General features: G+C 39.6%; 1 protein-coding gene across 1 annotated transcript in view; it reads right to left on the reverse strand.

The window, feature by feature from the left end:
• The window catches only part of LOC126474434 (beta-alanine transporter-like), a gene marked incomplete at its 5' end in the record, with an annotated part of 833,602 nt that overhangs the window by 149,237 nt on the left and 667,455 nt on the right, over positions 1-16,910 (reverse strand). Inside the window, one exon of the mRNA XM_050101905.1 lies at positions 16,658-16,784. Within this exon, the coding sequence (XP_049957862.1) occupies positions 16,658-16,784 (127 nt within the window). The remainder of the gene's footprint in view (positions 1-16,657; positions 16,785-16,910) is intronic.

Below are 16,910 nucleotides of genomic sequence, written 5' to 3' on the forward strand. Positions count from 1 at the left end.
ATCGTTCCCATCGTGCCTAAGGTTTCCAAAGCCTGCCGCCGTGGCCAAGCGGTTCTAGGCGCTTCAGTCTGGAACCGCGGTGCTTCCACGGTCTCAGGTCAAATCCTGCCTCGGGCGTGGATGTGTGTGATGTCCTTAGGTTAGTTAGGTTTAAGCAGTTCTAAGTCTAGGGACTGTTGACCTCAGATGTTAAGTCCCATAGTGCATAGAGCCATTTGAACCATTTGAACGGTTTCCAATGACTTAGATAACCAGTTATAACCATCAACGGCGTTATCTTACAGATTGCTGTAAATTTTTGAGAATGCTCAGTAATAGCATTTCCAATGTTATCATGTGCAACGTATGAATATCAGATCGGACACTCTGAAATGGAATTAGGCTAGGATCATAGTCTCGTAGATGGAAGATCGCTCGTCCCCACCTCAGATACAGACGTGGGTTCAAATTGTGGCTTCAATATTTGCGTCCTACACGTATATACAGCAAAAAACGAAAGTGAGAAGGCTGTAACAATAACCAAAGACGGTGCGTCTACACACTAATGAAAGGACAACTAAGTAAAGAGAAAGTAAAAATTAAGGCTGAGTGTCTTTCTGTAAGCAACCAAGCCACAATTTCCCTTCTTTCTTACAATAAGCCCTTACGTTCCACGCAACTTACAGTGAATAAAGCAGAATTGTGATTCCTTGCGTTTTCAGATCTCATTCTGTTACACTGATTTGTGAAGGTAGACACCAAAGAGCAGATGGCAGTATGCAGGGCACGCTCCTAATAGACCAGTTAATGTTAATATGTAACCGTTTAGTTTTGACAATTGCTTTTGTAAGAGGAAGTCCATTGATCTCTAATAATGTCCCACCGTTCAGGGAACACTTCAGCACTCACTGACGCAGTCGTCAGTAGAACCCGGACTTCGCATATCTGAATGACAGTGCAAGTAAATGCATATATGAGAGGTTAGTACCTATTTAACTAATTTGTACATTTTCTACATATATTTTATCTTTCCAGCAATGTTTCTTGAAATCTAAATATTTCATGAGGACACTCTAAGAACGAGAGAGTAAGACGCGGGCAGATTTCTCTTTTATTGCTCTGTCTGAGTACATAGACTGTTACAGATCGTGTTTCTAAATTCTTAAACGGGCGCTGAAGAATGAGGAGAATATAGCTATCACTCAAGATGGTTTCTGATATAGATATAAAAAATACGCAGTTCAGCAGCTTAAAACTAATTAAATAGCGTTCACTAATCACACGGCAAATCTTTAAAGCTTGGTATGGACATCGTATCATAAAACTGGGTCCGGTTTGTACTAAGTTACAAAAAAAAAGTCGTCTGCCTTAACGACAACATTTCCATGAAGTGTAAAGTTTCATTGTTCAGTTAACTTTTATATTTGTAACAAACGTGCTGTTACTCGCAATTTATTAAGTCTGAGCTGCAAGAATATGGAGAAGCAGGAGAAGAGCTTCGACACTGGATTGATGGAAATTCTACTCTAACAACAGCCAGAACTATAAAGTAGTACTGTTTCAAGTGTGTGAAAAAGAAGTAAATTTTATTTTCGTATTTTCCGAATATTTACAAGTCAGTGCAATCTTCGTATATATAAATGTCGTTTTTATTTAACTAAAATAAACTGGCATTACTTGTTATAGGTGCCCTGCGACAAAAACTATCCAGGTTACACAACAGTTGCTCACAAAAATAATTTTAATAAAAATGTCTCCAAGACACAAACTAACTTACCAGAAGCTTCTTCTTCAAGCAGAAGTCGAACTGATGGCGATGATAACTTCGAAAAGATAAGTGCAAAGCATTAGCCTTTGGCAAAATCCCTTTGAATAAATTAGAACAGAATTCCGAATGTTCCTGATGAATCAAGATTAAAGAGATACTACCTTGGCAAAGCTTATGAAGATGTAGCCCTCCCCCCCCTCCCCGTCCCCACCTCCTCCAATATTTTCGGCTTTATAAAAATTTGTCAATTATTTAAAACTTTCAAATGTATTAAAAAGTAGTTTGAAAAACAAATAGAAATTTACGTATCGCCTGTAGTTTCATTTATTTTAGTTTACAATAAAGAAACATATTTATTATGCAATTAATGAACTTGTTTCCCCGCCCCCAAAGAAGTGAGACCCCAAATTACACCCACTATCTTTCCTAATATTCTATACGGTAATTATTTTCACGTAATAGAAACAAATAAGAGACGATACCGCCGACTCAGACTTTCTGTTACCTATAGATAAAACAACCGATTCGTGGTGGAGGTTTATTGCCAAAGTCGTCGTGGGAAAAAGAGTGGAATATGAGCCAGTAATACACCATCTCAGAGTCTCCAGAGTTTTGGAAGAAACAAACCATCAACGATTGCTACGATTTTCGTGATACATTACTTGTTTTGTAGCCTGCCAAAGAAAATGAGGAAAAACTCTTGGCGACAGAGACGCACCAGCGTGCATGATTAACGCTGCTAAAGATTTTCTGGTGTTTTATCCTAAGACAATTCGTACAGCTTGTTCAGCAAATGCTCTTCACCTGCGTGCAGAGGAAATTCGAGGACAATTTTTGGAAGTTAAATGCCTTAATTTCTTCAGTGAGGAAAGTGTCCCTGAAGGCGCCATCAAGAGCGAAGTTACTTGCGGACATGATTCGGAAGATACGTCTTTACCCCAAAACACATCATCACAAGACAGGGAACATCGACTGAAGTGATAATTTAAAAGATGTGAAAGAGGTACTCGACGTGATGCACAAAACTGAATGACAAGAGTCTTCGAGTAAATTAATAATAATGGAGACCTATTTTAGTGAACTCACAGCCACAGTCATATGTTTGGAAGAAGAACGGATGAGGAGAAATACCAAAGCGTCTTCGTAACAAAGTAGAGAAAACTGAACAGAGGAGTTAAGGTTTAATGCTTCTTCGCGATGTGAATAAAGTGCTACAAGAACAACGTAAAAAACAACTTAATGTTCGTTCAGTAAATGGCATAGCCTGTGTTTGCTAATATCCTGTAATTTCGTGTGATGATGGATGATCTTCCTCTTCATATAAAAACATTATGTGACAGAAGAAAATCGTTTCTTCCGACAAACTATGAAAAACATTTAACAGGTTATTGCCATAAAAACAACTAATAATGAAATAAATTGATAGAGAGAGTAAAGAACATTAATTTCGTTAATGATTAAGTTTAAGAATAATTTGATTACTTTATTAACACTAATAAACTCTTAAAGTAGTAAAAGAGTTTTGCTATTTGGGGATCAAAATAACTGATGATGTTCGAAGTAGAGAGGATATAAAATGTAGATTGGCAATGAAAAGGAAAGGGTTTCTGAAGAAGAGAAATTTGTTAACATCGAGTACAGATTTATGTGTCAGGAAGTCGTTTCTGAAAGAATTTGTATGGAGTGTAGCCCTGTATGGAAGTGAGAAGTGGACGATACATAGTTTAGAGAAGAAGAGAATAGAAGCTTTCGAAATGTGGTGCTACCGAAGAGTGCTGAAGATTAGATGGGTAGATCACATAACTAGTGAGGAGGTACTGAATAGAACTGGGAAGAAGAGAAATTTGTGGCACAACTTGACTTGAAGAAGGGATCGGTTGGTAGGACATGTTCTGAGGCATCAAGGGATCACCAGTTTAGTATTGGAGGGCAGCGTGGAGGGTAAAAATCGTAGAGGGAGACCAAGAGATGAATACACTAATCAGATTCAAAAGGATGTAGGTTGAAGTAGGTGCTGGGAGATGAAGAAGCTTGCACGGGATAGAGTAGCATAGAGAGCTGCATCAAACCAGTCTCTGGACTGAAGACCACAACAACTACATCAACATTAATAAATGTATCTGAGTTAAAGTAATGTTTTATTTTTTATGAGTATTTTAAAGTTTTTAGAGCCTATTAACCAGATCTTCAGTGCATAGTTGCTTGCAGCTATTTGTACTTCATAGTGCATATAAATCAGAGCCATGCTAATGACGATAATGTAAGTAAAAAGTTGGAAAATGCTCATTATTAAAGTTATAGGTTTGTGTTCTTTATGTTACATAAATTTGTACCGCATGCTCTGAATACTGAAAAACTAAATTATTGGACAAGGAACGTCACTGCGTTGGAAACAATTTCATTGTGGCCCATGTTATTATATTATTGTACGTCCGTAGATAAGTTTTCAAATGTTGAAGCGTGTAGCGAAGAACATAACTCGAGCGAACCGGACCCGGTAGTCTAAACGCTTGCAGTGACTGGAGTTTCGTTGGGCTGTGGTAATGCTACGGGATACAGCTGTTGGTGGAGGTGAGAAATTTCTCTAGCACACAACTTCCCGCCGTGCAACCGCTGTGCTGCGGTGTGGTAGCAGCAATAATCCGGCGCAACGGCCCGACGGACATTGACCCTAAATGCGGACTTTGGTAGTTATACAGAGCTTATACTGGTGTGCTAATCCTCAGCTGCAACTGCAGGAATACAAGAAAGGACGGACGGACGTAATTCCGTAGATGGATGTGAGTTACATACACGTGTTCAGACTTTTTTGCTAGTATTTTGTCCAACTAGAGTCGGAGAGACACTTACTCGTTTCTTTACCTCCAATATTATTTCATATTTGCACCAACTTTTTCCTTTCTTCAGGCCGCTTCACACTTTTCTACTGCTGCTGCCTTCAAATCCCTCTAAATTTAACACTTTCCTTCCGTAATAATCTCTTTCAGCTGCTTTCCATTCTCTCATTTTGTCTGTTTCTACGTTTTAGCTAACTTCTCGGACATTATTGTTGATCTATTTTTCCAGAAATACGCGATGGTCCGTTTTGTCATTCGTCTTGTCAAATGTCCAAAACGTGTGCTCTTTTGCTAAGTGTTTCTTTTATTTTTTCCGTATTATCATAGACTTCATCACTTCTTCTTCGTTTCAAGCCGTTTTTGTATCTTTTTTCCACCTAAGGCTTATGGCATGAGCCACCTCTGCAACATTTGTACGATATAATTCAGTGCTTGGCGTTCACTTCCATAGAGGCATGGTTTAATTATCTTGCCGTAATGCATTATATTTGCGTTTTTCGTGAGAGAGGACAGGTCACTCTCGCACTATATTTCATATTCAAGGCTACAGTTTAACGTTGATTTTATGCCCAAAAAATCATTTTGGTCATTTAACATTAAATCTTGCAGTGAATATTTGGGTCTTGGAAGCCACGTGTAGCTGTTGGGGAAAGAAACATATAGCGGGGTCCAAGCTGTTCCCCAGAATTGCTCGTACTGGCGTGTAGACTATGCCATAGAGACGAAAAAACTACATATCGGGATCGATCTGTTAGGTGCCTCTAACAACGGTAGGTACAGGGATGCAAGAGATATTTAGGTCGCCCAGCCAAGGCATTTCGACAGTGTACTAAACACCCGTTGTAAACAGGCACGGCAGATATAAAAATTCGTGAGTTTCCATGCTCACCGTGTACCAGACGCTATCGAGGGACCTGTCAGGTGGTGTCGTCCCTCTATTTTTTGAGAAGCCTCAGGCCTTCGAAAAAACTTTACAATGGAACGCAACTTTATGGTGGCTCTAAGTTTAGCCGACTGCATTACGGCTGCTTGACTGTAGTGGGATAAGAGGGCCCGTACTCAACAACCCCATCATAAACCGTAGGTTACAGTATTTTGTCGTTTGTTGGCCCGCCAGCACTGGGTAAGCCAGACGACTGTACGGAACAATCTGCACGACAATGACCACTATTTACAACACTTACAACACATGGACGCTTTATCACCCACAGATTTTTCTACGTGGCGACGGTGCCATCACCATTTCATTTGTATTATAGCTCTGCACTTCACGATTAAGTGCTTGGCAGAGGGTACATCGAACAACATTCAAGCTATTTCTCTATCATTTCAGTTTCCAACAGCGGGGGAAAAACGAGCACGTAAATCTTTTAGTGCGACGTCCGATATCTCTTATTTCATTATGATGATCTTGTCTCCATATGTATGTTGGCTCCAACAATATATTTTCGCAATCGGAGGAGAAAGTTAGTGACAGAAATTTCACGAGAAGGCCTTGCCGCAACGAAAAACGACATGGTTTTAATAATCGGCACTCCAACTAATATATCACGTCCGTGATACCCCCTCGCACATTTCGTGATAATACAAAGCAAGCTGCCCTTGTTTGATCTTTTCCGATGTCTTCCGTTAGTCCCATCCGACGCTATTGTATGTTCAAAAAATGTTCAAATGTGTGTTAAATCTTATCGGATTTAACTGCTAAGGTCATCAGTCCCTTAGCTTACACACTACTTAACCTAAATCATCCTAAGGACAAACACACACACCAATGCCCGAGGGAGGACTCGAACCTCCACCGGGACCAGCCGCACAGTCCATGACTGCAGCGCCCCAGACCGCTCAGCTAATCCCGCGCGGCCGCGGATTCTACACAGCACATCAATATTTCACGAGAGGTCGGACAAGCGTTGTGTAAGCAGTCTCTTTAGCAGGCCTGTTGCACTTTCTAAGTGTTATGCCAATAAATCGTAGTCTTTGCTTTGCTTTCTGAAAACGTTGTGTACGTGATGGTTAAAATTTAAGATGTTCGTAATTGCAGTCCATAAGTATTTATTTGAATTTACAGCCTCGTCTGATCTATCGTGTAACAGAAATTTTTCGGATTTCCTTTTGTACTCTTGTGGATGACATCACACTTTTCATTATTTCAATTACCACCTTTCCCACCCTACGGATGTCTTATACAAATCATTTTACAATTAGCTTTGATCATCTGATGACATTTCAAGGCAGTTAGTGACAGCATCATCTGCAAACAGTCTAAGAGAACGGCTCAGATTGTCTCCTATGCCGTTTATGAAGATCAGATGTAGAGCAGATAGGCTATTACACTTCCTTGGGGAACGCCAGCCGTATATTACTCCTGTTTCACTCGACCATTTTTCGTAACTAGGAACTGTGACCTTCTTGACAGGAACTCCCGAATCTAATCGCACAACTGAGGCGTTACTCCATCATATGCACGCCGTTTGATTAGAGTCGCTTGTGAGGAACAGTATCGGAAGCATTCTGTAAATCTAAAAATGTAGTATCAATTTTACATTCCCTGTCGATAGAAGTTATTAGATTGTGATAATTAAGAGTTAGTTGTATTTCACAAGAACGAAATTTTCTGAAACTGTCTATTTGTCAATAAATAGCTTTCTTCGAGGTAACTCATATTTTTTTTTTGTTGATAAGCCCCGTCTTCGTCGTTGTACAGACCACAGTGTACACGTATATATCTCATGGACCCTATTCATGGATGTGGCTATCTTTACCGGAGCGATATCGTCAGGCTTCACAACACCCACTGCAGACTACAGAGAACATCGTATGATGGAAGGAGACATCAGCTCCGCTGTAGTTTCGTTGTGTGGTCTGGCACTATTGGCGACCACCTCGAGGGACCAGTTATCCATTCACAATGCTTCACAGCCGAGTCTTATCTGGGCTTCTGACTGTTAAACATGCCTCCTCTGTTGGAAGATAGGCAACTAAACTTCCTCATTTCCAGGTCACTTACGCATTTTCTTGGGAAGGTATCTCGACGTCATCTACCCCGGCCGATAGATGAAATCAGCTGATCCAGTCGTCTGACTCCAACCCTTTAGATACCTGTTGCGGGGGCATCTAAAAGAGGTGGCTAAGCTTGCAGTCACTGGAACAACGTTTTCATGTTTCCTTTAATGCCACTGCGCCAGATGATGGCACATTGGAACCTGTCCGCCAGTCGCCACTGCGTCGTGTTGAGACGGTTTAGGGGCCTCTGGTGACCACTTCAAATAACTTTCTGACCGTGGTGTCATCACAGAGTATCGTGCACTGGGTTGTACTCTGATGACTTAATAATCATAGCACAAACACATTTCCGGTAATGTGACCATTTGACCTTACTTGCCCAGTATCAGATAAGGGATAGTATCCAGCTGTCTGCCCCACATTGTGCATGCAAAGGAAATACACGTATTTGTTTATATAGTAGTCACTCTGATAGTGTTGGACCATAAACGAGGTGCCTCATAAAGATTTATTTACGATTATGAAGGCCAAATTCCGAAACATAATCTGGGAAATAACAAAAGCAAAAGTCCCTATCGGCAACAAGGAATAAGAAAAAACTATACTGAAATGCACAAATGGAGCCAATGGAGAGGTATAGATGGTAATCTAGTTAACAATTCTAAAGTAATTATGATTAAAATGATCACATAATAAGCTTCCGGTCTGAGTTTGCATAATATTTTTATACTGAGTTAATAATATCTGTGTCTTTGTTTATCTTGTGTTTCATTGCGCCTCACTATGTTTTGTCGGGCATCGGTTTATATCCTGTGAAATCCACAGGCAATAATCAATGGATTTATGTTCAGTAACTGTTGAAATTTATTTAAAACTATTGAGGCTTTTCTGTGTGGTAATAGTAATGTTTGATCAACCTGGATGTTACGTTTTTGAAGGCCAATTCAAGAGAAGGTTTTTTATCCCAGTGTTCGAGACCTTCTCACCTTCAGTTGAGTTTCTTATCTGAGCTATACCAGCCAAGGTGCTAGCGACACAGACACGGCGGCTAGTCGACCACCAATATTCGTAATCGGAGTGTTAACCAGCTTCGATTATAATACGGAGCAGGAATTATAGAAGAATGAGCTCATAGCTTTTGATATCATTCTAAGGCTCAACATAACTAAGCATTTTGCAAACCCCGCATATATGCAAATAGATTTAAACATAGCATGCGTTACGAAGATTTTCATTCAAATTGCGAGAAATTCAGAACATTTGTTGTTAGTCAAGAATTTTTGAAACGAACATGTATCTTATTGTAGTCAATTTTAATGTAAATATTAAACATTTTGGTTTATATGTTTCTCCCATTCGTAATTTTGTGAACCTAAGAGTCACTGAACGGGAATATAAGCAGACATAGTATTAATGCCTTCAAGATATCTGATCCCATTGGGGGCATTGTTCTTATGGAAAGGGAAATGCGATGCGTACAGTGCGCTAAAGATAATATGCGTAGTAATTTTTTTCCGGAGATCACCTTGTGTTCGATAGTCAGAAGTTTCCATTAATTTTTTCGTGCATTTTGCGGAAAATATAGAAGCAATTATTCTGGTTCGGGCATGACGTTGAAAACAGTAGATATTACTCGTTTGCTCGAATTAGTGATTAAAGAAGTTAATTTGGAAGTCATTTCTAGCAATGAAGTGAAATGGAAAGAAGCCAAGGATTTCTGGTCAGATGAATAGGGTAACATCAACAGCAGCAGAAAATGGTATAACGGGATTAGGATTCGTTATGAATAGCAAGATAGGGCAGAGAGTGTGTTACTATGAACAGTTCATTGACAGGGATTTTTTCTTATCAGAATCGACAACAAAGCGACACCGAAATCGATGATTCAAGCATACGTACCTACGTCGCAATCTGTAGATTAAGAAATAGAAAAAGTATATGGGGATATTGAACTGGGAGCTGAAAATAGAATAATCATGGAGGTCTGCAATTCAGTTGTAGAGGAAGGATTAGAAGAAAAGTTTATAGTAGGATAAGGACTTGGGACAAGGAATGAGAAAGGAGAAAGACTAATTGAGTTCTGTAATAAATTTCAGTTAGCAATAGCAAATATTCTGTTCAAGAATCACAATAGCAAGAGGTATACTCGGAAAAGTCCGGGAGACACGGGAAGATTTCGGTTATATTACATCATGGTCAGACAGAGATTTCGAAATCAAATACTAGATTGTAAGGTGTATCCAACACTAGATAAAGGTTCAGATCACATTGCAGTAGTGATGAAGAGTAGGCTGAAGTTCAAGAGATTAGACAAAAAGAATCATTGCGAAAAGAAGTGGGATACAGAAGTACAAAGGAATGATGAGAGACACTAAGTTTTTTAAGTCTATTGATACAGCAATAAGGTATAGCTCAGTAGCCAGTAAGAGGAATGGACGTCTCTAAAAAGGTCAATCACAGAAGATGGAAAGAAAAACATACGTACGTAACTACGAAGAAACCATGGGTAACGCAAGAAACATTACAGTTGATCGATGGAAGAAGAAGGTGCAAAAATATTCAGGGAAATTCGGGAATACAGAAATATTAGTCTCTGAGGAATGAAATAACTAGGAAATGCAGTGAAGCTAAGTGGAAATGGTTGCATAAGAAATGTGAAGAAATCGAGAAAGAAATGATTGTCGGAAGGACAGACTCAGCATACACAAAGACAAAACAAAACCCTCGGTGAAATTAAAGGCAAGGGCGGTAACATCAAGAGCATAACGGGAATTCCACAGTTAAATGCTGAGGAGAGAGCGGATAGGTGGAAAGAGTACATCGAAGGCCCCTATAAGTGGGAACATTCGTCTGATGTGATAGAAGAAGAAACAGGAGAGATAGGGGGACCAGTTTAAGAATCGGAATTTAAAAGAGCTTTAGAGGACTTAAGATAGAATAAGACAGGAGGGATGGATAACAATCCACTAGAATTTCTAAAATCGTTGGGGGAAGTAGCAACAAAATGAGTATTCATGTCGATGTGTAGAATTTATGAGTCTTACGACATACCATCCGCAATTCGCAAAAATATCATCCACATAATTATGAACACTGCTAGAGAATACAAGTTGTAGAATTATCGCACAATCAGCTTAAGAGCTCATGCATCCAAGTTGCTTAGAAAAATAATATACAGCACAATGGACAGGAAAATTGAGGATGTGTTAGATGACGATTAGATTGGTTTGAGGAAGGGTAAAGGCATAAGGGAAGCAATTCTGGCGTAAATCTGAATGGCCAGACGCAAGTTTGAACCGTCGTTCACCCGAATGTGAGTCTATTGTGCTAACCACTGTGCCAAGTTTCTGGGTCGAAGTGCTGCGGATTCTGAGGCCGACGTTGTCTCTACATTGGGTTACACCGAAAGCTACGATGTACTGGAGGCAGCCACGCCCGACATGGAACAACAGCCTAATTAGAGATCAACCGACATTGTGCTGTTCAGACTCTAGCGTGATACTGCCGCGCGGGAAAGTTGCAGCTTCACCAAACAAGACACTCCATCACTATTTTACGAATGAAATTGTTACCACACTTAAGTTAAAATCTTTACTTTGGCAATCTAAATTCCGATGTAAAAGCTTTCTTAATAATAAACGTAAACATGGTCCGTAGTAAGATGTAATGCGATGTTTATTTCTTCATGCGATTGGGTAATTTCGACTAAGCTTCTTGTCAACCACCTGTAAAGCGAACATGGAGAAACACTACATTGTCTGCATACATTGCCATGTATAAATAACTCTTTCTTTATCCAGTTACATTGGTATTTAATTACAGAATCCAATGTCTAGTACGATGTGGTATTCCGTAATTAAATAACAAAGTAGTTGGATAAAAAAAGTGTTATTTATACATGGAGACGTATGCAGACAGTAGTTTTACAGGTGTTTGACAGTGATGCTTAATCGAAATCAGCTAACTGCACGATTAAATAAACATTGCATTACAGCCTACTACGGACCATGTATACGTTTATTAAGCATCTCGAGGCCGTGGATCCCCACAAACAAAAAATTTCAGACTTTTTTAATAGTTACACACCTGTGTTCTTTCTCCTCACTTAAATTTTGATAGTCCGAGTTTTCAATACTTCGAAGTGCTGTCGACCCCGTTCAACGCGAACGTCAAAATTCTACTGAACAATGCCCTTGAGGGCTTACGTAGTATCCAACTGCGGCTACTAGATACAGTTGTAGCTGTTACCGCTAGTAAGATGAAGTAGCGGTTGCAGTGGGCTGGCGGCATAAACTGAACTAAAAGTAAGGATAATGTGTGCTGGTTTAGCTTGCAAAGTAAGAGATTTTATCAGTTGGTGAAACGTCAGAACCCATTACGATGTATTAAAATTGGGAAGGTGTCGTCTGGATGGGACTTTCTTATCTCTGGTGCAGCTCATGCAATCACACATCATACTGATATTACTTGAGCAATACAAGGCATATGTAGGTATTTCGTAAGACTTAACCTAAGATACTTATTTAGACTGAGGTTGTGAAACACAACTAGCTATTTATTCGCATGAAGTGTTGAGTGTTACTGGCAAAGGATTTCAGATCGATTCCGTATTTCTGGATTTCCGGAAGGCTTTTGACACTGTACCACACAAGCGGATTGTAGCGAAATTGCTTGCTTATCGAATATCGTCTCAGTTATGACACTGGATTTGTGAATTCCTCTCAGAGAGGTCACAGTTCGTAGTAATTTACGGAAAGTGATCGAGAGAAGTGATTTATGGCGATCCCTAAGGTAATGTTGTAAGACCTTTGCTGTTCCTTACCTATATCAACGATTTGGGAGACAATCTCATAAGCCGTCTTAGGTTGTTTGCAGTTGACGCTGTCGTTTATCGACTGATAAAGGCACCAGAAGTTCAAAACTAATTGCAAAACGATTTACAAAAGATATCTGAATGGTGCGAAAATTGGTAGTTTACCCTAAATAACAAAAAGTGTGAGGTCATCCACATGAGTGCTAAAAGTAATTCGTTAAACATCGGTTACACGATAGATCAGTCCAATTCAAAGGCCGTAAATGCCACTAAATACCTAGGAATTACAATTACGAACAACTTAAATTGGAGGGAACACACAGGAAATGCTGTTGGTACGGCTAAGCAAAGATTGCTTTTTATTGGCAGGACACTTAGAAAATATAACAGAACTACTAAGGAGACTACCTATACTACGCTTGTCCCTCCTCTCTTAGAATACTGCTGCGCGGTGTGAGATCCTTACCACATAGGACTGACGGAGTATGTAAGCTCCCCCTCACTTATCGACCTTAATGACAGTGAAAAATTAAACCGCGTGCACCTAATGGAATTTTGGGAAAAGCAATCGTCACCGAAGTTGATTTTTCGGTAAAGAGGGAGGAAAGGGTTACATCTAAATGAAAGGAAAAATGCAAATGAAATTGGCGGAAATTAATTTTGAGAAAAGGGCAAAATTAATAAAGAAAGTAAATGTGCAGTCGTTGCATTAACAATTAATTGGCGTTAATTAGATATTTGAGAATTAGGGGAAAATTACGCTCGCTACTATAATATCTGAAAATGAAAGATTAATGCACATATAATTAGCACTAAAAGCGTGGCAACTGAAGGTTGACACCTGTTGTGTGAAAACTGAATGTTTGTCAGAAGTAATAAATTTCGCTGCAATCTGACTTTATTTAGCAAAAGAATTAATAAAACTGGAAAATTGAAAGTTAATTTAGTGACTAAAATTAATTGTGAACTTTGTTTCTGAAGCACTACGAAATTCTATAAAATAAGGTTAGTCTTGGGCTACCTCCAGAATCATTTCAAAAGCTACTTGAATCTACGCAATTTAGAAATAAGAGATTTAACTTAGAACTTGAATTAAATGATTCTGAACAATTAACAATAGTAAGATTTAGTACGTACCAAGCTGAGCTGCAGTCACAGGTAAGCTAAAATATGGTATCAAAACTCGCACTCTTGTGCTTGTGTAATCTAAATATTGTAGCCAGCTATGAATACTTTAACTGAACTTTGAAATTAAAGCGGTGAAATGGGATGATATTACTTTAATGCTGGCGTTTGAATTTCAACGACACTCGGGTTCATTCCAGAAAATGAAGGGGCCCTGCTTGGTAATGCAATTGGGACAATGAGCAACAAAGGTTCATGCTACGTTGCTGTAATTTTGGGAGGGAAACTGAACAGTTGGAAAAGCTGACGTCTGCCATACAGTTCTAAAACCTTACGTGCTTCCAGCCTTCCTTGTTGGTTGATTGAAGGTTTCAAGTCGTCGATCGAGGAGGTGGCGACAATCACTCATTGTCGGCTGTCACTGTTGCAGAAGCTGGATGTTGGCACGCCTTCTTCTCGACACGGTCATCAGGCGAAACGGGCTCTTGATGTGCGCCAGCTAATGCTTCCCGTCTCCGACACCGTGTCAGAAACTATCATAGCAAGTCGAGCGCAATTACATGCTGCCGAACCCCGAAAGCGCGGCAACTCGTGGGAGCGTCACACGACACACCTACTCCCCCGCCCTACTGCAGCCAGACTGCGACAGAGTTAACACTACCAAAGATCCTAAACACTTTGGTTCTCCACACGACCTATCGATGTAATCGTTCGATAGCATAGTTTTCCCTAGGCCAGACCCAGCGTAAAAATACGAATAATATTTACAAAACAAACCAATTATACATCGACACACACACACACACACACACACACACACATATATATATATATATATATATATATATATATATATATATATATATATACAGTAAAACAATTACAATATATAAAGACACAGAAATGTCATATCTTCAGGTAACAAAATAAGGAAAAAAAATTATAGTACAATAGATGGAAATAGGAGGATATGCATTTCCGGCGTTACAAGTACTAGAAAAAGTTCAAAGAAGAGCAGAACATTTTGTATTGTCACGAAATATGAGAGAGAGTGTCACTGAAATGATACAGAATTTGGGCTGAACATCATTAAAAGAATAGAGTTTTTCGCTGCGCCGGATCCTTCTCACGAAATTCCAGTCACTAACTTTCTCCTCTGAATGCGAAAATATTTCTTTGACACCTACCTACATAGGGAGGAAAGATCACCAAGATAAAACAAGGGAAATCAGAGGTCGTACGGATAGATATTGTTTTTCGTTCTTTCCGTGCGCTATACGAGATTGGAATAATACAGAATTGTGAAAGTGGTTCGATGAACCCTCTGCCAGGCACTTAAATGTGATTTTCAGAGTATCCATGTAGATGTATAGGGGTTTCATCATTGATACCATTACTAAAGATCGATACTAGAAGCTCATTTTCAGTGTCTGCGACATTGTGGATGTTCCAGAAGCTCCTGAAAATTACACAACAACAGTGGGGGAATCCCTGACTAATGGTCAAGGATGGCGGCCAGGCTATGTCGTGGAATCGCGGACAAAAAGTTAATTTAGGAAAGTAAAACATGGTAAGAATTATTATTTGAATGAAGGAAGATTAGTGTTTAACATCCTGTCGACGGCGAAGTTATTATAGACGGGGCACAAGCTTAGATTAAGAAAGGATGTGGAAGGAAATCGATTGTGGCGTTTCAAAGGAACCATTCGGCATTAACCTTAAGCGATTCAGGGAAATGACGGAAAATCTGAATCATGATGGCCTGATGTGGATTTTAACCGTCATCCTCCCAAATGAGACTCCAATTTGCTAGCCACTACGGCATCTCATTAGGTATTTTCTTTAATTTGAGTCATGATAGTCAATGAAGAAATCGTGGCAGCCAGCATCAAACCAATCAGAAGACTGATGACCCAGAAAAAGTGACTGAATAGTCATAATAAATAACTTTGTGAAGAATCGTGAGTTATGATTAGTTTGAAAGTGGTGGAGGGATATGTGTTTGATAACCATTAGTAGCTCAAAGAATATTAACTAGTTTACACGTGGCCACCTTTAAAACCTATTTAACGGAGAAAGATTTGAACAATTTTGGTGAAATAAATAAGTAATTCGTGTATTGATAAATTGTACTACATGAAAGAAATTGACTTATTTCGTTAAGGAGGATGAGTGGTGTTGGCATGAGACATGAAGGCTGCTAAACTTGGCACAAGTGAAACAATAAACTGTGTTTAAACTGAGTGACATCCTTTATTGTAGAAGAACCGTTAAATGTAGTTCCCCGTATGGATAGGACGCACTGTGCAGGGTGATTTGGGTACACGGCTCAAAGCAAGAGCCCCCTGCATATTTGATGAAACGAGCCGGTTTTGCTCGTACAGTTGCCATAAACTTGAGTAATATTTATTATAAAAAACAACTGATGTAAGAGTAATTTTTAATGTGTTATCACGCAGAGGGACCGTAATTTTCTGATTTATAGAAGCGTGATAATATTGTACACATTAGGCAGCAGCGTTGAGCAACAAAGAATATACTCGAACAGTGGCAGTGTTTACGTGCAAAGCATTTCGCCGAGTTTGGACGTTCAAAAGAAATAAGAGTTGCAGAATTTTGAGGTCGTGCAGCTTCTCACCTTTACTGCTACACAACATTAGCCACAACATCGGCATGGGCAGGAACATGATACTGCATTGCTGTTAGTAGACTCAATGAAAATATGTATGGCGTGCTAGGCACTTTAACTCATCTGTAGCTGAAGAGGTTAAAGTTCTGTTTTGCATTCGGTAGTAGAAATATGAGACGAACATCAAAACAAAATAAAAAATAATTCACGTGCAATAAGACTGACAATATTGGAATGAAGAGGCCTAACACTTATATGTTTTGTACCTTTTGGACAAAAGAAGTAAACCATCCTTTGCAATGAAGGAAATGTTTATGTATCATTCATTGCGAGGGATACACAGAAAAATAATTCATGTTTTTCCTTCTAGTTAGAATTTGACTGTGTAAGATTTTGGCTCCTGGCACCATAAGAGCATTTGACCAACATATGAGTGACGATTATCAGTTGATGGCTGCCATTTCTGTGCTTATTGTTCTGTATGCGTGAGACGAGAGACCCACCTTGAGCTGCACCATGTAGTTGGCCGGCAGCGACTTGCCGTTGACGCGTGCGATCTTCTTCAGGATGGTCTCCGCCTCCTCGAAGCGACCTCTCGCCAGCAGCCAGCGCGGGGACTCGGGAAGCACCCTGCAGGGCTACCAACCATCACACAACACACAACCTCCAACACCGCACTGCGGTTGTAACACATGCACTATCGCTTGAGTAAACTATAAAAGTATTTCTAAAATTTATTTCTATTCTAAGGCGTCA

The sequence above is a fragment of the Schistocerca serialis genome, chromosome 4 (genome assembly GCF_023864345.2).
Source record: "Schistocerca serialis cubense isolate TAMUIC-IGC-003099 chromosome 4, iqSchSeri2.2, whole genome shotgun sequence".
In the NCBI taxonomy this organism is placed as follows: domain Eukaryota; kingdom Metazoa; phylum Arthropoda; class Insecta; order Orthoptera; family Acrididae; genus Schistocerca; species Schistocerca serialis.